This window comes from Macaca thibetana, chromosome 16 (assembly GCF_024542745.1).
Source record: "Macaca thibetana thibetana isolate TM-01 chromosome 16, ASM2454274v1, whole genome shotgun sequence".
Taxonomy (NCBI): domain Eukaryota; kingdom Metazoa; phylum Chordata; class Mammalia; order Primates; family Cercopithecidae; genus Macaca; species Macaca thibetana.
Genome location: NC_065593.1, coordinates 77,654,447 through 77,679,626, shown reverse-complemented (window position 1 = coordinate 77,679,626; position 25,180 = coordinate 77,654,447). Strand labels below are relative to the sequence as shown.

Below are 25,180 nucleotides of genomic sequence, written 5' to 3'. Positions count from 1 at the left end.
ATTTAGAGCCAGGTATGCTTAGCAGTTAACATTTAGATGTTGAGTGGCGTATCCCAGTTGCCAGCCTAAGTTAAAAGCAGAGTTTAAGTTTCTAGGAAGGGTTTTTATACTAGAGAAGTTATTTTTATCAGTGACTAAGACTTTTCCACAACCGAAGTTCAATTGAGGAGAGGAAGGAGGTGACATTTTGGGGAAAGACTGATTTGAGAATAACATTAAAAGTGAATCCTCAGAATCAGGGCACAATTTCTTAGCTAAGGTAAATCAGAAAGAAGATTCACTTAAAAATTATATAAAGAGTGGGTGGCACTAAAACTATTGAGTCCTTTTTGCTGCTTGACATGATCACTGTGAGGGTTTATATCTAAACATAGGTAAAACTTTGGACCACATGGATACTAGGGAGATAGAGATGGAGATACTTGGTTTTGTCAGGGCTGGTTAGTATTGTTAAGGTGTCTTAATGGATAGCATATTGAGTGGGTTTTCAAGATGGTATGAAATAGACTCCTTAACTCTCTCGTGGTCTGTCTGTATGGATATGTTTCTTTTTTCCTAGATCTGTTAAGAAATTAGTATCTAACTCAGTCCTTTGCATGTAATAGATATTGAAAAATCAGGGACTGTGTCTTTCTTATTTTTGTATTCTTGGTGCCTAGCATGGTTCTTGGCACTAATATGCTCCCAATAATTGTCCAAATGAACTGACCTAATCTAGAAAGAATTATAAGAGACATGACATGAAGGAGAAATAGGATGATGAAATGAAGGATCAAGTAAATTTTAAAAATAGTTGTGTTAAAATGTAAATTTACCTGTATGCAAAAATACACCAGAATGTATAATCTAAACTCTTTTTTTAAAAACAGAGAATGGAATGGTGGAGTTAGATGACTTTATAAGTACTCTCGCCAACGAGCAAAGTTTTCCTGAATGCAATGGTAGGTAGGAAATTTGTTTTAAAATGATTTAGAGGGAAGAACAGTGCTGATTGAGAAGAATTAGGTTCAACAGAACTGGGCTTGCTTTTGGATGGATACTTAATAGTCCTGTGACTCTTAGGCAAGTCAGTTGCCAGTTTTTAAAAACTTGCTATATCAGAGTAATAATAGCTCAGGTGTTCACCTCACAGAGTTGTCATGTGAATTTTGCAAACTGAACAGTGATCCATAAATATATGGTAATAATGATCATGTGGAGATCAAATAGGTAATTAGTAACATTGATTAGGAATTGATGGGTGATATGTTTTTTTTTTCCCCCCAATGGACTTCTTTGAATGAAATACTCGTTTGGTTCACCTTTGATTTAGAACTTTTAAAAACAACTTTATCAAGGTATAATTTATGTACATGAAATTCACTCATCCACTGATTTTTATTAAATTGATTGAGTTGTACCACAATACTCTTTTTTTGCTTGCAATATTTTTATACAAATGATTAAATATTTTTTAGCAAGATTAAAATGAGAAAGATATTAAAGCTTGCTGTTTTTATTTTGTTCTGTTTATGCATATGCTGAAAAAGAAACATAAGCTTTTTGTTTCTTTCCAAAAAATTCCCCAGATAAGGAAAGATTAGTCCAAAGCAAGAGATTTCCTTTTGTACTTACATGAAGAGACTTATGTTAAAAGCTACATTATCATTTGTCATTTCTGATGAATGTAAGTGGCGAAGTGTCTGGATTTATTGAAGACAATATTAGTAAATCGATTTCTTTTAAAAAGTGTTCCTTTATGTTCAGTTTGTAAGCAAATAGACTATTATTATTATACTTTAAGTTCTGGGATACATGTGCAGAATGTGCAGGTTTGTTACATAGGTATACACATGCTATGGTGGTTTGCTGCACCCTTCAACCTGTCATCTACATTAGGTATTTCTCCTAATGCTATCCCTCCACTAGCCCTCCACCCTCCAACAGGCCCCAGTGTACGAAGTTCCTCTCCCTGTGTCCACGTGTTCTCATTGTTCAACTCCCACTTATGAGTGAGAACATGTGGTGTTTGGTTTTCTGTTCCCACATTCATTTGCTGAGGATGATGGTTTCCAGCTTCATCCATGTCCCTGCAAAGGACAGGAACTCATTCTTTGTTATGGCTGTATAGTATTCCATGGTGTATATGTGCCACATTTTCTTTATCCAGTCTGTCATTGATGGGCATTTGGGTTGGTTCCAAGTCTTTGCTATTGTGAACAACACTGCAATAAACATACGTATGCATGTGTCTTTATAGTAGAATGATTTATAATCCTTTGGGTATATAACCAGTAATGGGATTACTGGGTCAAATGGTATTTCTGGTTCTAGATCCTTGAGGAATTGCCATACTATCTTCCACAATGGTTGAATTAATTTACATTCCCACCAACAGTGTAAAAGCGTTCCTATTTCTCCACATCCTCTCCAGCATCTGTTGTTTCCTGACTTTTTAATGATCACCATTCTAACTGGTGTGAGATGGTATCTCATTGTGGTTTTGATTTGTGTTTCTTTAATGACCAGTGATGAGCTTTCTTTTTCATGTTTGTTGGCTGCATAAATTTCTCCTTCTTTTTTTTTTTTTTTTTTTTTTTTTGAGACAAAGTCTCACTCTGTCACCCAGGCTGGAGTGCAGTGGCGTGGTCTTGGCTCACTGCAGCCTTTGCCTCCTGGGTTCAAGTGATTCTCCTGCCTCAGCCTCCTGAGTAGCTGGGACCTCCTGAGTACAGGTGCATGCCACCATGCCCGGCTAATTTTTTGTATTTTTAGTAGAGACAGGGTTTCACCCTGTTAGCCAGGATAGTCTTGATCTCCTGACCTTGTGATCCGCCCACCTCAGCCTCCCAAAGTGAAATCTCTTCTTTTGAGAAGCGTCTGTTCATATCCTTTACCCACTTTTTGATAGGTTTGTTTTTTTCTTGTAAATTTGTTTAAGTGCTTTGTAGATTCTGGATATTAGCCCTTTGTCAGATGGATAGGTTGCAATATTTTTCTCCCATTCTGTAGGTTTCCTGTTCACTCTGATGATAGTTTCTTTTGCTGTGCAGAAGTTCTTTAGTTTAATTAGATCCCATTTGTCAATTTTGGCTTTTCTTGCCGTTGCTTTTGGTGTTTTAGTCATAAAGGCTTTGCCCATGCCTATATCCTGAATGGTATTGCCTAGGTTTTCTTCTAGGGTTTTTATGGTTTTAGATCTTACATTTAAGTCTTTAATACATCTTGAGTTATATTTTCTATTAGGTGTAAGGAAGGATTCCAATTTCAGTTTTCTGCATATGGCTAGTCAGTTTTCCAAACACCATTTATTAAATAGGGAATCATTTCCCATTGCTTGTTTCTGTTAGGTTTGCCGGAGATCAGATGGTTGTAAATGTGTGGTGCTATTTGAGGCCTCTGTTCTGTTCCATTGGTCTATATATCTGTTCTGGTACCAGTACCATGCTGTTTGCTGTTTTGATTACTGTAGCCTTTTAGTATAGTTTGAAGTCAGGTAGCACGATGCCTATAGCTTTCTTCTTTTTGCTTAGGATTGTCTTGGCTATGCAGGCTCTTTTTTGGTTCCATATGAAATTTAAAGTATATTTTTAATTTTGTGAAGAAAGTCAATGGTAGCTTGATGGGGATAGCATAGAATCTATAAATTACTTTGGGCAGGATGGCCATTTTCACGATATTGATCATTCCTATCCATGAGCATGGAATTTTTTTTTTTCATTTGTTTGTGTCCTCTCTTATTTTCTTGAGCAGTGGTTTGTAGTTCTCCTTGAAGAGGTCCTTCACCTCCCTTGTAAGTTGTATTCCTAGGTATTTTATTCTCTTTGTAGCAGTTGTGAATGGGAGTTCACTCATGATTTGGTTGTCCACTTGCTGTTTTCGATGCATAGGAATGCTTGTGATATTTGCACATTGATTTTGTATCCTGAGACCTTGCTGAAGTTGTTTATCAGCTTGAGATTTTGTGCTGAGACGATGGGGTTTTCTAAATATACAATCATGTCATCTGCAAACAGAGACAATTGAACTTCCTCTCTTCCTATGTGAATACCCTTTCTTTCTTTCTCTTGCCTGATTGCTGTGGCCAGAACTTCCAATACTATGTTGAATAGGAGTGGTGAGAGAGGGCATCCTTGTCTTCTGCCGGTTGTCAAAGGGAATGCTTCCAGCTTTTGCCCATTCAGTATGATATTGGCTGTGGGTTTGTTATAATTAGCTCTTATTATTTTGAGATATGTTCCATCAATACCTAGTTTATTGAGAAGTTTATTGAGAGTTTTTAGCATGAAGGGGTGTTTAATTTTATTGAAGGCCTTTTCTGCATCTATTGAGGTAATCATGTGGTTTTTGTCATTGGTTCTGTTTATGTGATGGGTTACATTTATTGATTTGCATATGTTGAACCAGCCTTGCATCCCAGGGATGAAGTCGACTTAATCGTGGTGGATAAGCTTTTTGTGTGGCTGGATTCTGTTTGCCGGTATTTTATTGAGGATTTTCACATCAATGTTCATAAGAGATGTTGGCCTGAAATTTTCTTTTTTTGTTGTGTCTCTGCCTGGTTTTGGTATCAGGGTGATGCTGGCCTCATAAAATGAGTTAGAGTGGAGTCCTTCTTTTTCTATTGTTTGGAATAGTTTCAGAAGGAATGCTATCAACCCCTCCTTGTACCTCTGGTAGAATTTAACTCTGAATCAATCTGGTCCTGGGCTTTTATTGGTTGGTGGGTTATTAATTACTGCCTCATTTTCAGAACTTGTTATTGGTCTGTTCAGGGATTCAACTTTTTCCTGGTTTAGTCTTGGAAGGGTATATGTGTCCAGGAATTTATCCATTTCTTCTAGATTTTCTAGTTTATTTGTGTAGAGGTGTTTATAGTATTCTCTGATGGTAGTTTGTATTTCTGTGGGGCCAGTGCTGATATCCCCTTTATCATTTTTTATTGTGTCTATTTGATTCTTTTCTGTTTTCTTCTTTATTAGTCTTGCTAGCAGTCTATCTATTTTGTTAATCATTTCAAAAAAACAGCTTCTGGATTCATTGATTTTTTGAAGTATTCTTCATGTCTCTATCTCTTTCTGTTTTTCTCTGATCTTAGTTATTTCTTGTCTTCTGATAGCATTTGAATTTGCTTGCCCTTGCTTCTCTAGTTCTTTTAATTGTGATGTTAGGGTGTCGATGTTAGATCTTTCCTGCCTTCTCCTGTGGACATTTAGTGCTATGAATTTCCCTATAAACACTGCTTTAGCTGCGTCCCAGAGATTCTGGTACATTGTGTCTTTGTTCACATTTGTTTCAAGTAACTTATTTATTTCTGCTTTCATTTCGTTATTTACCCATTAGTCATTCAGGAGCAGGTTGTTCAGTTTCCATGTAGTTGTTTGGTTTTGAGTGAGTTTCTTAATCCTGAGTTCTAATTTGATTGCACTGTGGTCTGAGAGATTGTTATGATTTCCATTCTTTTACATTTGCTGAGGAGTATTTTACTTCCAATTATGTGGTTAATTTTAGAATAAGTGCGATGTAGTGCTGAGAAGAATGTATATTCTGTTGATTTGGGGTGGAGAGTTCTGTAGGTGTCTATTAGGTCTGCTTGATCTAGAGCTGAGTTCAAGTCCTGAATATCCTTATTAATTTTTTGTCTCCTTGAGCTGTCTAATATTGACAGTGGGGTGTTAAAGTCTGTCACTTTCACTGTGGGAGTCTAAGTATCTTCGTATGTCTCAAAGAACTTGTTTTATGAATCTGGGTGCTCCTGTATTGGGAGCATGTATGTTTAGGATTGTTAGCTCTTCTTGTTGCATTAATCCCTTCTTTGTCATTTTTGATCTTTGTTGGTTTAAAGGCTGTTTTATGACAGACTAGGATTGCAACCCCGGTTTTTTTTTTTTTTTTTTGCTTTCCATTTGCATGGTAAATATTTCCCCATCCCTTTATTTTGTGCCTATGTGTGTCTTTGCATGTGAGATGGGTCTCCTGAATACAGTACACTGATGGTTCTTGACTTAATTTGCCAGTCTGTGTCTTTTAATTGAGGAATTTAGCCTGTTTACAGTTAAGGTTAATATTGTTATATGTGAATTTCATCCTGTCATTATGATGCTAGCTGGTCATTTCGGACATTAGTTGATGCAGTTTCTTCATAGTGTGATTGGTCTTTATATACGAGTGGTTTTTTTTTGCAGTGGCTGGTACCAGTTTTTGCTTTCTATATTTAGTGCTTCCTTCAGGAGTTCTTGCAAGGCAGGCCTGGTGTTGACAAAATCCCTCAGCATTTGCTTATATGTAAGGATTTTATTTCTCCTTCACTTATAAAACTTAGTTTGGCCGGATATGAAATTCCAGTTAGAAAATTCTTTTCTTTAAGAATGTTGAGTATTGGCTCCCACTGTCTTCTGGCTTGTAGGTTTTCTGCAGAGATATCCGCTGTTAGTCTGAAGGACTTCCCTTTGTAGGTAACCTGACCTTTCTCTCTGGCTGCCCTTAACTTTTATTTTATTTTATTTTTTTATTGAGACGGAGTCTCGCTCTGTCACCCAGGCTGGAGTGTGGTGGCACATCTCTACTCACTGCAAGCTCTGCCTCCTGGGTTCACACAATTCTCCTGCCTCAGCCTCCCACGTAGCTGGAACTACAGGTGCCTGCCACCACGCCCCGCCAGTTTTTTGTATTTTTTTTAGTATAGATGGGGTTTCACTGTGTTAGCCAGGATGGTCTTGATCTCCTGACCTCATGATCTGCCTGCCTCGGCCTCCCAGAGTGCTGGGATTACAGGCGTGAGACACTGTTCCCAGCCAACTTTTTTCCTTCATTTCAACCCTGGAGAATCTGACGATTTTGTGCCTTAGGGTTGCTCTTCTTGAGGAGTATCTTAGTGGTATTCTCTGTATTTCCTGAAGTTGAACATTGCCCTGTCTTGCCAGATCGGGGAAGTTCTCCCAGATAATATCCTGAAGTGTGTTTTCCAACTTGGTTCCATTCTCTCTGTCACTTTCAGGGTCCCTAATCAATTGTAGGTTTGGTCTTTTCACATGGTCCCATATTTTTTGAAGGCTTCATTCATTCCTTTTCAATCTTTTCTCTCTAATCTTGTCTTCACACCTTATTTCAGTAAGTTGATCTTCAATCTCTGATATCCGTTCTTCTGCTTGATTGATTCAGCTATTGATACTTGTGTATGCTTCATGAAGTTCTTGTGCTGTGTTTTTCAGCTCCATCAGGTCATTTATGTTCTTCTCTAAATTGGTTGTTCTATTAGCAGTTCCTGTAACCTTTTGTCAGGGCTCTTAGCTTCTTTGCATTGGGTTAGAACATGTTCCTTTAGCTCAGAGGAGTTTGTTGTTACCCACCTTTTGAAGACTACTTCTGTCAAATCGTCAAAATCATTCTCTGTCTAGTTTTGTGCCCTTGCTGGAGAGGAGTTGCAATCATTTGGAGGAGAAGAGGCATTCTGGTTTTTGGAATTTTCAGCGTTTTTGTGCTGGTTTTTCCTCATCTTTATGGATTTATCTACCTTTGATCTTTGGATGGGGTTTCTGTATGGGGGTTCCTTTTGTTGATGATGTTACTGCTTTCTGTTTGTTACTTTTTCTTCTAACAGTCATGCCCCTCTTCTGCAGGTCTGCTGCAGTTTGCTGGAGGTCCATTCCATACCGTATTTGCCTGGGTATTACCAGTGTAGGCTGCAGAACAGCAAAGATTGCTGCTGCTCCTTCTTCTGGAAGATTTGTCCCAGAGGGGCACTGGGCTGATGCCAGCCGGAGCTCTCCTGCATGTGGTGTCTGACAACCCCTGTTGGGAGGTCTCTCACCGTCAGGAGGTATGGGAGTCAGGGACCCAATTGAGGAGGCAGTCTGTCCCTTAGCAGAGCTCGAGTGCTGTGCTGGGAGAGCCCTCTCTGTTAGGATCCACTGCTGTCTTCAGAGCCAGCAGGCAGGAACGTTTAAGTCTGCTGAAGTTGTGCCCACAGCCGCCCCTTCCCCCAGGTGCTCTGTCTCAGTAAGATGGGAGTTTTATCTATAACCCCTTGACTGGGGCTGGTGCGTTTCTTTCAGAGATGCCCTTCCCAGTGAAGAGGAATCTAGAGAGGTAGTCTGGCTGCAGCCGCTTTGCCACACTGTGTTGAGTTCCACCCAGTCCGAACTTCCAGGCCTTTTTAGCACTGTCAGGGGAAAACCAAGGTACTCAAGCCTCAGTAACGGTGGACGCCCCTCCCCACACCAAGCTTGATCGTTCCAGTTGGACTTCAGACTGCTGTGCTGGCAGCGAGAATTTCAACCCAGCCTAGCTTGCTGGGCTCCATAGGAGTGGGTCCTGCTGAGCCAGACCACTTGGTTCCCTGGCTTCGGCCCCCTTTCCAGGGGAGTAAACGGTTCTGTCTCGCTGGGATTCCAGGTGCCTCTGGGGTACAAAAATAAACTCCTGCAGCTAGCTTGGTGTCAGCCCAAACAGCCGCCCAGTTTTATGCTTGAAACCCAGGGCCCTGGTGGTGTAGGCACGTGAAGGAATCTTCTGGTCTGTGGATTGCAAAAACCATGGGGAAAGCATAGTATCTGGGCCAAATAGCAGTCTCTCAAGGCTTCCCTTGGCTGGAGGACGGAGCTCCCCCCACTATTCCCCGCCGCCGCCGCCTGCTTCTTGCACTTCCTGAGTGAGGCGATGCTTCTGCTCACCCTCCATGGGCTGCACCCACTGCCTAACCAGTCCCAATGAGATGAGCAGGGCACCTCAGTTGGAAATGCAGGAATCACCCGCCTTCTGTGTTGGTCTTGCTGGGAGCTGCAGACTGGAACTGTTCCTATTCCGCCATCTTGCCAGCAGTCTCAGTGTTTGCATAGTTCCTAAAATTCCTTAGTTATTGATTTTTAGTTTTATTATATTGGGATCAGAAAAATACTTCATATGATTTTGACTTTTAAAAATTTGTTGAGACTTCTTTTGTGGCCTGATATATGACCTATCCTGGAGAATGTTCGATGTGCTGATGAGAATAATGTGTATTTGCAGCAGTTGGATGAAATGTTCTGCAAATGTCAGGTTCATTTGGTCTAGAGTGTAGTTTAACTTTGATGTTTCTTCGTTGATTTTCTTTCTGGATCATCTGTCCGTTATTGCGAATGGTGTGTTGAAGTCCTCTAGTAGGATTGCATTGCAGTCTGTCTCTCCCTTTAGGTCTATTAATGTTTGCTTTATATATTTGGGTCCTCTGTTGTTGTGTACATATATATGTATAATTGTTATATCTTCTTACTGGATCAGCCCCTTTATTATTATATGGTGACCTCCTTTGTCTCTTTCTACAGTCTTTAATGAGATTTCCTTGAAACCACTATTTTGGATTCTTGATCTGAGAGCTCACATATTGCTGTCTTATTAAGGTCAGTCACTAGCTCTTTTCTCTGTCCTTCTGAGGAGTCATGGTTCCTAGTTTGCTGTTCTTCCTTGTGGATGTATGTCTATATCTTCACATTGAACCATTAGTTATTTATTCCAGTCTTTGCTGTCTAGCTTGTTTTGGTCTTCCCAGCCTATATATGCTTAGAGGATTTTTGTACTTTGCCTGTTGAGTCCCGTTAACCCTAGATCACTGCATCTTTTTGGCACTAGATTGTATTTTGAACCCAGATTTGCCTTGGCTTCACAAATGGTCAGAGTCCTACATCTCTCAAATGGGATACTCTAGCTGTGTGGGAAGGCTGTCTATAGGTTCATGATGAGTGGAGCCATGGCATGTGCCTTCCTACAGTGTGGTACTGCTGAACAGCCACTCTGATTTGGTATCTCCTTTGGCTGAGAGAAAGAGCAGAATTTTGTGGCCTGGGGTTGCTGGTCCCACCTCCCTTTTAGTTGCTAGCTGCCCTCAGGGGTTTTATTGCCTATAGGCACTCATAATACTTCCTTTGGGTTGATTCAGGAATGGTTTTCCTGTAAAGGAACCCAAGATGGTGGGGAAGCTGGCTGACTGCCATGGTCTCACTTTTTCCACTGTAGAAATGAAGATTTCAGGGGGACTTTTCCTCATGGTACCTGGCAGGTTGGTGGAGAGGTGTTGTGGATATAGAAGTCTTTTTCTCTTACCATCTGCTTGGAGATTTTCACTTCTCTATGCCCCCAGGAGTCATTTCAGCTTCAGATATGAGTTCTGGGATATTACTGGTGTTAATCTTGGCACTGGATATTTGTTTTTGGTTTTCAGTAGGGGAGAATGAAGCCAGATTGCTTCTGCTCTGCCATTTTGGTGACATCACACTTCTGGTTTCTAAGGTTAATTTATGTAGTATGTATCGGTAGTTTATCCTCTTTTATGGCTAAATAAATCTATATTATATTGTATGGATATTCTTTACTTTGTTGGTGGCCCATTGGCTCATGAACATTTGATTGTTTCCAATTTGGGGCTGTTACAAATAATACTGAAATTAACATTTGTATACATGTTTCCCTCTGGACATACACTTTTATTTCTCTTGGGGAGATTCCTAAGAGAAGAATTGCTAGTCTATATGGTGAATTTATGTTTAACTCTTAAACTGTCAAAATTGTTTTCCAAAGTGTCTATAACATTTTCATTTTTCACCAGCAATGTATGAGGATTCTAGTTTCTTCACATCTTGTCAACACTTGATATTATTTTATTATTATAACTTTATAATAGGTGTGAAATGGTATTTCACTGTGGTTTTAGTTTTGCATTTCCTTAATGAGTAATTTTGTCAAGCATATTTTCACATGCTTACTAGCCATTCATAATCTTTTTTATGAGACTGGGTCTTGCTCTATCGCCCAGGCTGGAGTGCAGTGGCTCAATCACTGCACGCTGCAGCCTAGACCTCCTGGGCTCAAATAATCCTTCCACCTCAGCTTCCCAAGTAGCTGGGATCACAGGCACATGCCACTCAGCCTGGCTAATAAAAAAAATCTTTTGTAGAGATGTGGTCTCCCTGTGTTGAACTCCTGATATCAAGCAGTCCCCCGCGTTGGCCTCTGAAAATGCTGAGATGACAGGTGTGAGCCACTGTGCCTGGCCACCATTCATATGTGTTTATTGAAATATTTATCCAAATCTTTTGCCTATTTTTTGAATGTCATTTTGCTTTATCTATAGTGTTTTAGAGTGTATCTTTTTGTATAAGTTTCTTTAGTGGTTGCTTCAGGTATTACATTACATATTAATGACTTATTATACTATTGGTGTCATCATTTTACCAGTTCAAGTGAAGTATAGAAATTTTATCTTCTTTTATGCCCTTTACTCTCCCCCATTTATAATTGTCTTAAGTATTTCCTTTATATACAATTAAAACTACATCAGAAAGTGTTAACATTTTGGCTGCAAGCATTAAATATAATTTATGAAACTAAACAGAGGGACTAGGTGCAGTGGCTCACATCTGTAATCCCAGCACTTTGGGAGGCCGGAGTGAGTGAATTGCTCAAGTCCAAGAGTTCGAGACCAGTCTGGGCAACATGGTGAAACCCTGTCTCTACCAAAAGTACAAAAATTAGTTGGGCGCGGCGGCGCACTCCTGTAGTCCTAGTTACTCAAGAGACTGAGGTGGGAGGATCACCTGAGCCTGGGAAGTTAAGGCTGCAGTGAGCCATGACTTCACCACCGTATTGCAGCCTGGGTGATAGAGTGAGACCCTGTCTCAAAAAACAGACAAACAAACAAACAAGGAACAACTCAGTAAGAGAAAGAATGCCTATTATATTTCATATTTGGGCTTGCTATTTTCTTTGTTCCCTCTTGAGTTTCAAAGTTATTTTTTTCCTTTTCTTTCTGAACTTCCTTTAGACATTAATAGGTTCACTGGCAACTAATTCTCTTAATTTTCTTTCACCTGAGAATATCTTTGTTTTACCTAGACTCCCAAAGAATACTTTTTCTGAGTATAAGATTTGGGGTTGACAGTCCTTTTACTTTCAGCATTTGGAAAATATTGTACCACTTCCTTCTGGCTTCCGTGATTTCTGATGAAAAACCCTATCATGCAGATTGGTTTATTCTTTCCCTTGTAGGCAATGTATTGTTTTTTTTGGCTATCAATATTTTTTTCTTTCTCTTTAGTTTTTACAACTTTAATTATGATGTGCCTTGACATGGATTTCTTTGGGTTTATCTTGTTTGAGGTTCAATAAGTTTCTTGAATTTGTAGGTTAATGTCTCTTGCTTAAATTTTGGGAAATGTTCACTCATTATTTATTTGAGTAATTCTTAGCTCTGTTTTTTTCTCTTCTCTTTCTAGAACTCTGATAATACAAATGTTAGATATTTGTGTATGTTTCTATATAATCCTGAAACTCTGTTAATTTTTTGCAGTCTATTTTCTCAGTGTTGTTCATTGAGTAATTTTTATTACTCTATATTTCAGTTTATTGATTCTCCCCTGTTTCATACATTAAGCTTTGGAGTCTATACTCTGAGATTTTGTTATTTATTGTTTATTTATTTATAATAAATTTCTTTTCTCCAATGCCAGATCTACTAAGCCTTTTATTTTCAGCTATTGTATTTTCTAGTTCTAAAATCTCCTTTTGGTTCTTTATGTCTTCTAATTCCTTGCTGAAACTTTGTATTAATATTTCTTTGCTGAGGTACTCCAATTTTTTTATTTGTTTCAAGTGTGTTTATAATTGCTTATTGAACCATTTTTATGGCTGCTTTAAAAAATCTTTGTCAGATAATTTGCCCATCTCTGTCATCTTGATGTTAGCATCTATCAGTTGTCTTTTTTTTTCATTTAGTTTGAGATCTCCTTGGTCCTTGATATGATAAGTGATTTTAATTATAGCCTGGATACTTTTGTATTATGTTATTAGACTCTTGTTCGAACCTTTTGTTTTAGCTGTCTTTCTGTGACTCTGCTCTAGCAGAAAAAGAACAGACCCAACCTCCTTACTTCCAGGTGGAGATAGAAATCCAGCTTTCCCACTCAGCTTTATCATTACTGCTGGGCAAGGATAAGAATTCTGGGTCCCTACATGGTCTCTGCTTATACCACAGGGATTAACCTTTTTATTCTTGGGTGGTATTGAAAGTTCTGTCTCTACTGGTCCTCCTCTGATACTGTCTTAGGGAGGAGGTGGAATAACACGTTGTTAATATTGAATGGGGGTAGAAATCTGGGTTCCTCACATGGTCTCCACTGATGCTGCTGGTTGGGAGGACTTTGTTATCAGGTCAGTGGGGATAAAAGTTCCCACCCTCTACTGGGTCTCCCGTCATCACCTGTCAGGGTGTTGGAGTGCCTTGTGAAGGTGAAAATCCAGGATTTACACTTGGCCCTTGCTGGTGTAGATGGCAGGGAAACCACAGTTTTTCTTGTGGTGTTTGGTTGGAGTAGAAAGGTTATTTAAGTTTTCTGTCCTGTTGGGCTGCCCTTTTCCTCACCCTTTGGTTACAGACAGCAGGCTTCTGTTAGGGCATTTTTTTGTTGGTGCCAATTGGTGTTTCTGGGTTACTGGATTCTTTAGCTCTAAGTCTGTAATGTATGAGGTAAAAAGAAAATACAGGAACCTCACCACCATGTCATGTCATTTCTTAGGTCCTGAGGTCTCTAGCTGGTCTGCCTTTTCTCCATGTTTCTGAGTCTTTAAAAAAATCTTATGTATTTTTATTGTGGTAAGAACACTTAACATGAGATCTCTTAACACATTTGAAATACACAATACAGTATGGTTAACTGTTGGCACAATATTATACAGCAGAGCTCTAGTACTTACTCATCTTGCATAACTGAAACCCTCTGAAGAGAATATTATTTTTCCTCCCTGCTATCTCCTGACAACCACTATTCCACTTTTTCTAACATACTATTTTAGGTATCTCATATAATGGAATCATACAGTATTTGTCATTCTGTGACTGGCTTATTTTACTGAGCATAATATCATCCAGGCTCCTCCATGTTGTTACATATAGCAGGATTTCGTTCTTTTCTAAGGCTGAACAAAATTTCATTGTATGTATATACCACATTTTCTTTATCCATTTATCTGTTAATGGACATTTAGGTTGTTTCCATGTCTTGTTTATTGTGAATAATGCTGCAATGGATGCCATGTTTCAGAGTCTTATGTTTTTTAAAAAATATAGTGCACAGGGTTTTAGTTACATTTAGTGGGAGGAGCAGGGAAGAGCATATTTATTTCATCTACCTGGAAGCAGTAGTGTATATTTGCCTTTAAAAATTTTGGTTGCTTGTTTTCTTATTATTGAATTGTAAGAGTTATTTATAATACTGTCAGTAGGGTGTTGAACACTCCCACTATTATTGTGTGGTTATCTAAGTCTCATTGTAGGTCTCTAAGAACTTGTTTTATGAACCTGGGTGCTCCAGTGTTGGGTCCATATATATTTAAGAGAGTTAAGTCTTCTTGTTGAATTGAACCCTTTATCATTGTGTAATGACCTTCTTTGTCCTTTCTGATCATTGTTGGTTTAAAGTCTGTTTTGTCTGAAATACGAATATCAACCCCTGCTCCTTTTTGTTTTCCATTTGCTTTATAGTTCTTTCTCCATCCCTTTACTTTGAGTCTATGGGTGTCACTGCATGCAAGACGGGTCTCTTAAAGGCAGCATACAGCTGAGTCTTGCTTCTTTATCCAACTTGCCACTTTGTATCTTTTAAGTGGGGTGTTAATCTGATTACATTCAAAGGTAACCTTGATACGTGCGGTATTTGATGTGTCATGTTATTAGCTGGTTGTTATGTAGGCTTGATTGTATAGTTGCTTTGTATTGTCAGTGGGCTATGTACTTAAGTGTGTTTTTGTGGTAGCAGGTAATGACCTTTTTTCCCCATGTTTAGCACTCCCTTAAGAACCTCTTGTGATGCAGGTCCAGTGATAATGAATTCCCTTTGCATTTGCTTGTCTGAAAAGGATTTTATTTCTCCTTTGCTTATGAAACTTAGTTTGACTGGATATGAAATTCTTGGTTGGAATTTCTTAAGGATACTGAATATATGCCCCCAGTCTCTCTGGCTTATAAGGTTTCTGCTGAAGTGTCCACTGTTAGCCTGTTGGGGTTCCCTTTGTATGTGACATGCTCTAGTTGCCTTTAAGATATTTTCTTTCATATTCACTTTGGAGAATCTGATCACTATCTCTCTTGGGATAGTTGTCTTATATAGTATCTTGTAAGGATTCTCTGAATTTCCCAAATTTGCCTGTTGACCTCTCTTGCAAGATTGCGGGAAGTTTTCGTGGAGATTATCCTCAAATATATGATGATAAATGTAAGAGTTTAATTTCTGAAATTTCAATTCTATTCTGTTGATGTATATGCCTATTGCTGTGCTAATACCCCATAGCATTGATTGCTATAGTTTTATATTAAGTTTTCAAATTGAGTAATGTAAAGTCTAACTTTGTTTCAAAATTATTTTGGCTATTTTAGATCCTTAGCATTTCTGTATACATTTTAGGATTAACTTGCTAATTTCTAAAAAAAAAAATCTTGCTGGGATTTTGGTAGAAATTGAGCTTTCTCTTCCTGGTGATATTGAGTCTTCCAATACACAGACATGTATTTTTTTTATTCTTTTAGATCTCTAATTTCTCTCAGCAATGTTTTTAGTTTTCAAAGTACAAGTCTTACATTTCTTTGGTTAAATTAATCTAAGTATTTATTCTTTTTGATGTAATTATGAATGAAATTGTTTCCTTAATTTCATTTTCAGTTTGTTTGTTGCTAGTATATAAAAATATATCTGATTTTTGAATATTCATCAATATCCTGAGACCTTGCTAAACTTGTTTATTTGTGCTATTAAATTTTTGTTTGATTCTTCAGCATTTTCTACGTATCAGATAATTTCATCTGAGAATAAAAATAGGCTCATTTCTTTCTCTTTGATCATGGTGTCTTTCCTTTTTTTTGTCTTATTGTACTGGCTAAACCTCCAGTACACTGTTGAAGTTGAATAGAAATGATGAGTGGACATTTTTTCCTTATTCCCAATACAGGGAAAGCAGTCAGCCTTTCATTATTAAGTATAATGTTAGCTGTCAGTGTTTCATAGATGCGCTTCATCAGTTCAAGAAAGTTCTCTACTTTTCCTAGCTTATTGAGAGTTTTCATCATTAATTCCTGTTGGATTTTGTCAAATGCTGTTTCTGCATTTATTGAGATGATCATGTGGTTTTTGCTGGAACCTATTTTGGTGTTCAGTTGAAACCCAATAATCCTTTTGTTTTATTTTATGTTTTTAATTTTTGTGGATACATAGTATGTATATATATTTATGGGTTACATGAGATATTTTGATACAGGCGTGCAATGCATCATAATCACATTAGGGTAAATGGGATATCCATCACCTCAAGCATTTATCCTTTGTGTTACAAACAATCCAATTATACTTTTAGATATTTTTAAATGTACAACTTATTTTTAACTACAGTCACCCTATTGTGCTAGCAAATACTAGGTGTTATTCAGTCTTTTATTTTTTTTTGTACCCATTAAGCATCCCTACTTCCCCACCATGCCTCCACTACCCTTCCTGGCCTTTGGCAACCATCTTTCTACTCTCTATCTCCATGAGTTCAATTGTTTTAATTTTTAGCTCCCATAAAAAGTGAAAATATGTGAAGTTTGCGTTTCTGTGCCTAGCTTATTTCATTTCATGTAATGACATCCAGTTCCATCCATGTTGTTGCAAATGACAGGATTTCATTCTTTTGACACCCAGTTCCATCCATGTTGTTGCAAATGACAGGATATCATTTGTTTTTTATGGCTGAATAGTACTCCATTGTGTATATGTACCACATTTTCTTTATCCATTCATTTGTTGATGGACACAGGTTGCTTCCAAATCTTAGCTGTTGTGAATAGTGCTGCAATAAACATGGGAGTGCAGATACTTCTTTGATATACTCATTTCCCTTCTTTTGGAGATATAGCTACCAGTAGGAATACTGGTTTTTTTTTTTTTTTTTTTGAGACGGAGTCTTGCTCTGTCGCCCAGGCTGGAGTGCAGTGGCCGGATTCAGCTCACTGCAAGCTCCGCCTCCTGGGTTTACGCCATTCTCCTGCCTCAACCTCCCGAGTAGCTGGGACTACAGGCACCCGCCACCTCGCCCGGCTAGTTTTTTGTATTTTTTTAGTAGAGACGGGGTTTCACCATGTTAACCAGGATGGTCTTGATCTCCTGACCTCGTGATCCGCCCGTCTTGGCCTCCCAAAGTGCTGGGATTACAGGCTTGAGCCACCGCGCCCGGCCTCTGGAATACTGGTTTTTGTGGTAGTTTTATTTTTAGTTATTGAGGAACCTCCAAACTGCTTTCCATAGTGGCTGTACTCATTACATTTCCACCAAAAGTATATGAAACTTCCCCTTTCTCCATATCCTCACCAGTATTCATTATTGACTGTCTTTTGCATAAAAACCATTTTAACTGAGGTGAGATTATATCTCATTGTACTTTGCACTTGCATTTCTGTGATGATTAATGATTTGAACATCTTTTTTTCATGTACCTGTTGGCCATTTATGTGTCTTCTTTTGAGAAATGTCTATTCAGATCTTTTGCCCATATTAAAATCAGATTATTAGATTTTTTTCCTGTTGAGTTGTTTGAGCTCCTTCTATATTCTGGTTATTAGTCTCTTGTCTGATGGGTAGTTTGCAAATACTTTCTGTTATCTCTTCACTTTGTTGACTGTTTCATTCTGTGGGTTATCTCTTCACTTTGTTGACTGTTTCCTTTGCTGTTCAGAAGCTCTTTAACTTAATGTGATTCCATTTGTCCATTATTGTGTGTGTTGCCTGTGCTTTTGCATCATTACTCAAGAAATCTTTGCCCAAACCAATGTCTTGGCTAGTTTCCCCAATGTTTTATTTTAGTAATTTCATATTTTGAGGTTTTAGATTTAAGTCTTTCATCCATTTTGACTTGATTTTTATATGGTGAGAGATGGCACTTGGTTTCGGTCTTCTGCGTATGGATATCCAGTTTTTCCAGCACCATGTATTGAAGAGTCTGCCCTTTCCCCACTGTATGTTTGTGTTAGTCTGTTTTCACACTGCTGATAAAGACATACCCAAAACTGGGTAATTTATAAAGAAAAAGAGGTTTAACGGACTCACAGTTCCACTTCACAATCACAGTGGAAGGTGAAAGGGACTTCTTACATGGCAATGGCAAGAGAGAATGAGAGCCAAGTGAAAGGGGTTTCCCTTTATGAAGCCATGAGATCTTGTGAGACTTATTCACTACCATGAGAACAGTGTGGGGAAAACTGCTCCCATGATTCCATGGTTCAATTAACTCTGACCGGGTCCCTCCCACAACACGTGGGAATTATGGGAGCTACAATTCAAGATGATATTTGAGTGGGGACACAGCCAAATCATATAATTCCACCCCCAGCCACTCCCAAATCTCATGTCCTCACATTTCAAAACCAATCATGCCTTCCCAACAGTTCCCCAAAGTCTTAACTCATTTCAGCATTAACTCAAACGTCTATGGTCCAAAGTCTCGTTTGAGACAAGGAAAGTCCCTTCCACCTATAAGCCTGTAAAATTAAAAGCAAGTTAGTTACTTCCTAGATGCAATGAGGGTATAGGCATTGGGAAAATACAGCCATTCCAAATAGGAGAAATTGGCCAAAACAAAGGGGCTACAGAGCCCATGCAAGTCTGAAATCCAGCAGGACAGACAGATCTTAAAGCTCCAAAATGATCTCCTTTGACTCCGTGTCTCACATGTAGATCACATTGATGTAAGAAGTGGGTTCCCATGGTCTTGGGCACATCTGCCCCTGTGGCTTTGCAGGGTACAGCCTTCCTCCTGGCTGCTTTCATGGGGTGGCATTCAGTGTCTACAGCTTATCCAGGCACGTGGTGCCAGCTGTCAGGAGATCTACCATTCTGGGGTCTGGAGGATGGTGGCCCTCTTCTCACAGCTCCACTAGGCAGTGCCCCAGTGGGGACTGTGTGGGGGCTTCAATCCCACATTTCCCTTTTGTACTGTCCTAGCAGAGGTCCTCCATGAGGGCCCCACCCCTGCAGCAAACCTCTGCCTGGACATTCAGGCATTTCCATACATCCTTTGAAATCTAGGCAGAAGTTCCCAAACCTCAATTCTCAATTTCTGTGCACCTGCAGGCTCAACACCATATGGAAACTGCCAAGGCCTGGGGCTTGCACCCTCTGAAATCATGGCTCGAGTTGTACCTTGGCCCCTTTTAGCCATAGCTACAGTGGCTGGGATGCAGGGCACAAAGTACCTAGGCTGCACATAGCAGGGGGGCCTGGCCCTGGCCCAGGAAACCATATTTTCCTCCTAGGCCTCCAGGCCTGTGATGGGAGGGCCTGCCACAAAGGTCTCTGACATGCCTTGGAGACATTTTCCCTATTGTCTTGGTGATTAACATTTGTCTCCTCATTACTTATGCAAATTTCTGCAGCTGGCTTGAATTTCTTCTCAGAAAATGGGTTTTTCTTTTCTATTGCATTGTCAGGCTGCAAATTTTCTGAACTTTTATGCTCTGTTTCCCTTTTAAAACTGATGCTTTTAACAGTACCCAGGTAACCTCTGGAATGCTTTGCTGCTTAGAAATTTCTTTCACCAGATATCCTAAATCATCTCCCTCAAGTTCAAAGTTCCACAAATCTCTAGGGCAGAGGCAAAATGCTACCAGTCTCTTTGCTAAAATGTACCAAAGTCACCTTTACTGCAATTCCCAACAAGTTCCTCATCTCTGTCTGTAGGTGGGCATCAGCTGAGTTCAGCCTGGTTTTGCTTTCTGCTGTGACAGGGCAGCAGATACAATGGAAAGTTTCACAATCACTGCTCTCTCTCTCCCAAACACACGGATTCTCTCTCTGTACCACGTGGCTGCTGCTGGGGGATGAGGGAGGGATGGCATTGATGATTCAAGATAGTTTTTCCTACCCTCTTCAGTGCCTCTTTCAGTGATGTGAAGTTAAAACCAGGTACTTTGAGTGCTCACCACGTTGTTAGTTATGAATGTGCTGTTTTTGTGTAGATAATTGTTCAATTTGGTGCTCCTGCTGGGGGACAATTAGTGGAAACTTCTATTTGGCCATGTTGTTCCACCCCTTTCTCAGTAATTTTTTTTAAAGTTTCTAGATTAGATTCCTTTTTTATATGATTTACTAAAAAGTTCATAAAAATATTTGCATTAATTCACTTAAAGTTGAGATTTGGATCTGATAATAGCAAACTGATAGCTTTCTTCCAGGTTTTGCTTTTATAGTTCCATTCTGTTGAAATTTATCATCTTTCTTAATGTGTTTTCTACCACCCCAGTTTATTAGTGTTGGTTGTATTACTTCAGTGTAATGCTCCTTTGCTTTTTCTAGCCTGTTAATGGTGATTCTTATTGGACATTCTTTTTTCTGTCCCTTTGTTGTCAATATATTGCTTTAGCCTTAAGTCACAGTGAACCTTGCTGTACCTGACCAAATAGACTAGCTGCTTTTGTTTCTTCTATACTTCTAATCAATTTAGTGTTACTGGAGTATCATAATTCACACTTTGGATGGAAATAATCCGTTGTGTCTCCTCTCATGCTAGGAATATTCTAAAATGCAATGTTTGCATCCCTGTATGGGCAGAATAGTAGGAAGCTCAATATGCTTCTCAACCCCTTCCTACCATGGTCTATACATTTCCTGTTGTTTTCTATATCTAATTAACCAGTCTTTCTTGTACTTATGTCTGTCTCTCTGTGTATCTGAAGCCTGAATTCAGTTACTTACATCTTGAAAGTGGGGACTGCTACAACCAATAGAGATTGGTTGCTTTGAAATGACAGACACTTAGGCTGTTATTTGCCTAGACTAGGAAGTTGTTGTTGCAACTTTCATGAGGAAAGTCTGGAACTAGCTACTAGCTGAAACTGCTGATGCTGAGAGAATACATTAGATGTATGACTGGAGTTAAAACGTCCTCTTCTTCTGCTAATAATACTGGTGGTAGGGGAGATTCTTCTTCAGGCTGTATGCTAAGTGTTAATGCTTAGCCAGGAGAGCTTTGTAGTGAAACTGGCCTGTACTCCCAAGTGTATAGCTCTTTATATGGACCTGCATCAAGGAAACATTGTCTGAGTTCAAGCAAGAAAGCCCCATGACAAGCTAAACAAGATTCTCAAAGGTATGACTCTTTATGTTCACTCAGCAGCCACTTTATAGGAAACAATCCCAAGTCTTAGAGGGTTAGGTGAGAATAGAGTTCTTATCAGCCACCTTATGAATTTAGAACCATATTTTCCCCTTGCTGACTCAGTACAGTGACTAGGCCTCTCATTTCATCTTTTTTTTTTTTTTTTTTTTTTTTTTTTTTTAACCCTATCCCTCTCTGATAGATTATGCTAACTTTGAATCTCAAGAATAATAGTTGGAAACTCGTTCTCTTCTTTTTCCTGGGCTTTTTGTATAAATGGTCCACCCTTTCCCCAGATTTCTGCATTCCATGTGGTATTGGATGTATAGAAGCTGATGAAAGAAAAATGTTTCTGTTATTCTATCCCTATGGTGACTGCAAATGATTTTCCATTGTATCTCACATTTGCTTAAGGTGGCTTGCTGTTTCTACCTGTAAAATTAAAAAAGAGATTTTAACTTTTAAATGGGAATTTTGTTCACTTAAAAATTTCTTTCACAAGATAGGGACACGTATCTTGCTGTACTATTTACACATCTTCTTTAAAAGAATCATCTTTTAAATAATCACTTTAAGAATCATCAAGTTCAGACATCAGTTTGATCATCACTTGTTTGTTTAGAAAGCCATAATGATTTCCAGTGACTACTTGAAGTTTGTATCTGGTAATGGCTTTAATGCCCTCTGCTGCCCAGTTTCCTACTTTACCTGTCCTAATGAATTAGAGAAAACCTATTTGAGTTTAATTTGTTCTAGAGTTTTTGTGTGTATATGTGTGTATGTGTATATATTGTGTATGTTTGTATATTATAAAACTTATTGAGAGAGGGATGGAATATACAAACATGATATACACAAACAATATTCTCACACAATATACACACATACACACACAACTTCTGTTTTTTTATACACCCTCTCTCTCTCTCTCTCTGTTTTTTCATCATTTCCTTCAAGTGATTTAAGGTGCCACCTCTACTTTGAAATTTTCTGATTAAACCAAATGAATTCCAGTTAGCTAACCTTCTTAAGAGTTCAGTATATTTGTAAGTAATTTCCTTTAAGAATGCTTTAATTGCAGTAAAAATTTATCAGTTTAAATTTTATGGAGAAAATACTGACCAAATTTATGACGTGTAAATTCCAAGTTATTATAAGAAGAGATGTAGAATAGTTATTCCTAAGTAATAATATGTATATTTAGAAAGATTAACTAAGGTGAATTTACCAAAGACTGAGCCATGTATTGCCACAAAATTATCCAAGTTTATCATTTTGGATTGAAAATTTTCTGCTTCTATTTCTGCTACTGAGAAGCAGAGTACAAAGAATTTTAAATTGTTGAATTAAATGGAGAAATTAGGTAATATTTTGTTCCTATGTATTTTAGTTGTACTATCAGTGCAATTAAATTGGTGCTTCCTTAGGTTCAGAGACTATAGTAGAATAATATATATGTGTATGTGTATCTATCTATCTATCATATTTTTTGAGATGGTCTTGCTCTGTTGCCCAAGTTGGAGCACAGTGGTACTATCATAGCTCACCTCACCCTCCGTCTTCTGGGCTCAAGCAATTCTCCCACCTCAGCCTCCCCAGTAGCTAGGAATAGAGGCTCACACCACTATGCCCAGCTAATTTTTTAGTTTTTTGTGGAGACAGGGGTCTTGCTTTGTTGCCCAAGCTGCTTTCAAATCCCTGGCCTCAAGTGATTCTCCCGCTTTGGTCTCTCAAAGTGTTTGAATTACAGGTGTGAGCTACTGTGTGTGGCCTAGAAAAATATATTTTTGACTTTGATTTTGATACTTACTGGTTTTTTTATTAAAGATTCTAGATATGCTTTTAGTATGTAACATTGCTGAAGTGATTTATATTTTTGTTAATTTAGTGTTAGAACTAAAATTCATCTTATTAGTGGTGTTTTATTTTTGACTGACTTTTAATACTTATTAGCATACTCCTTTATTTTTAGCATTGCCTGGTGTCATTAAAGCCATTGATAAAATTAAAGATAAAAATGTGGATTATGAGGATCTAAATACTTGTCTTCAAGATTTTGGTATTTACCTTTCTAAGCCAGAATTTAAGAAGATCACAGAATTGACTGAAGCTGGTGGTGAGTGATATATTTTCGGGCAAACTGCATTGACACATCTGGAAGGAGGGTCAATTTGTTATTTTTTGCCTTAGAAAAAAGACTAATATTTTTATTATAAAAAGTTAAATTTAAACTGATCCAGAAAGTATGGAAATACTCAAAAGTACAACAGAACACTCAAAAGCCCATTATTTAGAATTAACCAGTATTAATAGTCTTTTTAATTAAAAAAATTTCTATTTATTTTTTAAATAGTCTTTTTTAGATTTTTTCCTAGGCAAAAATGTAAACAAAAAGAAAGCAGAATTTGTAGTATTGCTGTCTGACAAGGTAGAAGTCAGGACGAAAGGCATTAAATGGGGGCAAATAAGGATTCATTATTATGTCAAAGCCTACAATTCACAATAAAGGTATACCAGTTTTGAGTATCTGTGCCCATATAACCTAGCAGCAGCTCTTCTAAAGGGAATGGGTGAGAGTGGCTTGACAGGAAACTGGGGTGATAGGTGAAATAATATTGTCTATGAGTTGATCATTGTTGATGCTAGAGATCGTATATGAACATATTACACTATTATTTCTATTTTGTATATATTTAACATTTTCCATAATAAAAAGTAAAAAATGGAATATGTCTAAGTTGTATAACACCTATATAGAGAAAATAAGACTTTGTGAAGACATTAAAATCTAGATAAATAAGAATGTATCCCATGTCTGTAGATTCAGAGACCCAAAACTGTCAATTCTCTAATTAACCTATTTGTTCAAAGCAATTCTAATTAAACCCTGACTTTTTTGTAAGCTAATTCTAATATTTATATGAATGATTAAAGGCTAAGAATAGCTAAAGCACTCTTGAAGAAGAACATTTGTGGAGATGTGTGTGTGTTGGGGAGTGGGGGTTGGGAGGAACTTGCTCTCCTGGATATCAACACTCCTTGTAAAGCCATAGTCACTAAAAGAGTGTAAGAATGGCACAGGGATAGAGAAATTTACCAATAGGACAAGATAAGGAACTTCCAAACATATCCACAAACATACATGGTAACACATATGATAAAGTGGTGGATAACTGGGGAAAGAAGGACTATTTAATAAATGGTACTGAAATAATTACTTATTCAAATGGAAAGAATAGAGTTACATCCCTGTCTCACACCATATTCAATAATATCCAGGTGTGAAAACTAAGTTTTGGAAAACAAATAGAAGAAAAATTTTCTGACATAGGATTTTTTAAGATGCGAAATAAGAAACTAGAAAAGATTGATAAATTTGAATACATTAAGAACTTCTCTTTGTTAAAGGATACAACAAAGAGAGTGAAATACAAGGCACAAACTGGTTATTTGCAACACTCACAACAGTGATGATTATCATAGAGAATATATAGGCAACTTTTACAAACTAACAACTCAATAGAAATTATAAAAATTTTCCACATGAAGGCACAAGTTGCTAATAATCACATGAAAAGGTTCTCAACATCCTTAGTAATTAGGGAAGTGCAAAGTTTAGGTCATAATGAGGTACTTAAAAAAAAAAGAGAGATCTTTTGGCCTCAAACTCCTGGGCTCAAACTCCTACCTCATCTTCCTGAGTAGCTGGGACTACAGGCACAAGCCACCATGCCTGGCTCATGAGATACATTTTTATATCCGCTAAAATTGGGAAAAATTAAGAAATATGTTATTCTAAGTACCGGTAAATATGGTGAAAGTGGTAAAACCACTTTGGAAAACAATATGCAGTATCTTGTAAAGTTTGCATACCCCATAGTTTAGAAATACTATTCTTAGCTATAAATCCTGGAACATCTCTTGGACTTAAGTACCAGGAAGCATGTTCAAGAATGTACATGGCAGCACTGATCTTAATGGCAAAAAAAGAGAAAGAAAGCAACATGATATTCATCCACAGAATGTATAAATAAATTGCAGTATACACCATTGTGTA

At 38.0% G+C, this 25,180-nt stretch overlaps 1 protein-coding gene across 50 annotated transcripts in view; it reads left to right on the top strand.

Moving 5' to 3' along the window:
* Positions 1 to 25,180, top strand: part of LOC126939504 (uncharacterized) — a 557,395-nt gene that overhangs the window by 51,871 nt on the left and 480,344 nt on the right. For all 50 annotated transcript variants that reach the window (XM_050764859.1, XM_050764858.1, XM_050764860.1 and 47 more), the window contains exons 12-13: positions 870 to 941; positions 23,096 to 23,239. In XM_050764859.1, coding sequence (XP_050620816.1) covers positions 870 to 941; positions 23,096 to 23,239 — 216 coding nt within the window. The remainder of the gene's footprint in view (positions 1 to 869; positions 942 to 23,095; positions 23,240 to 25,180) is intronic.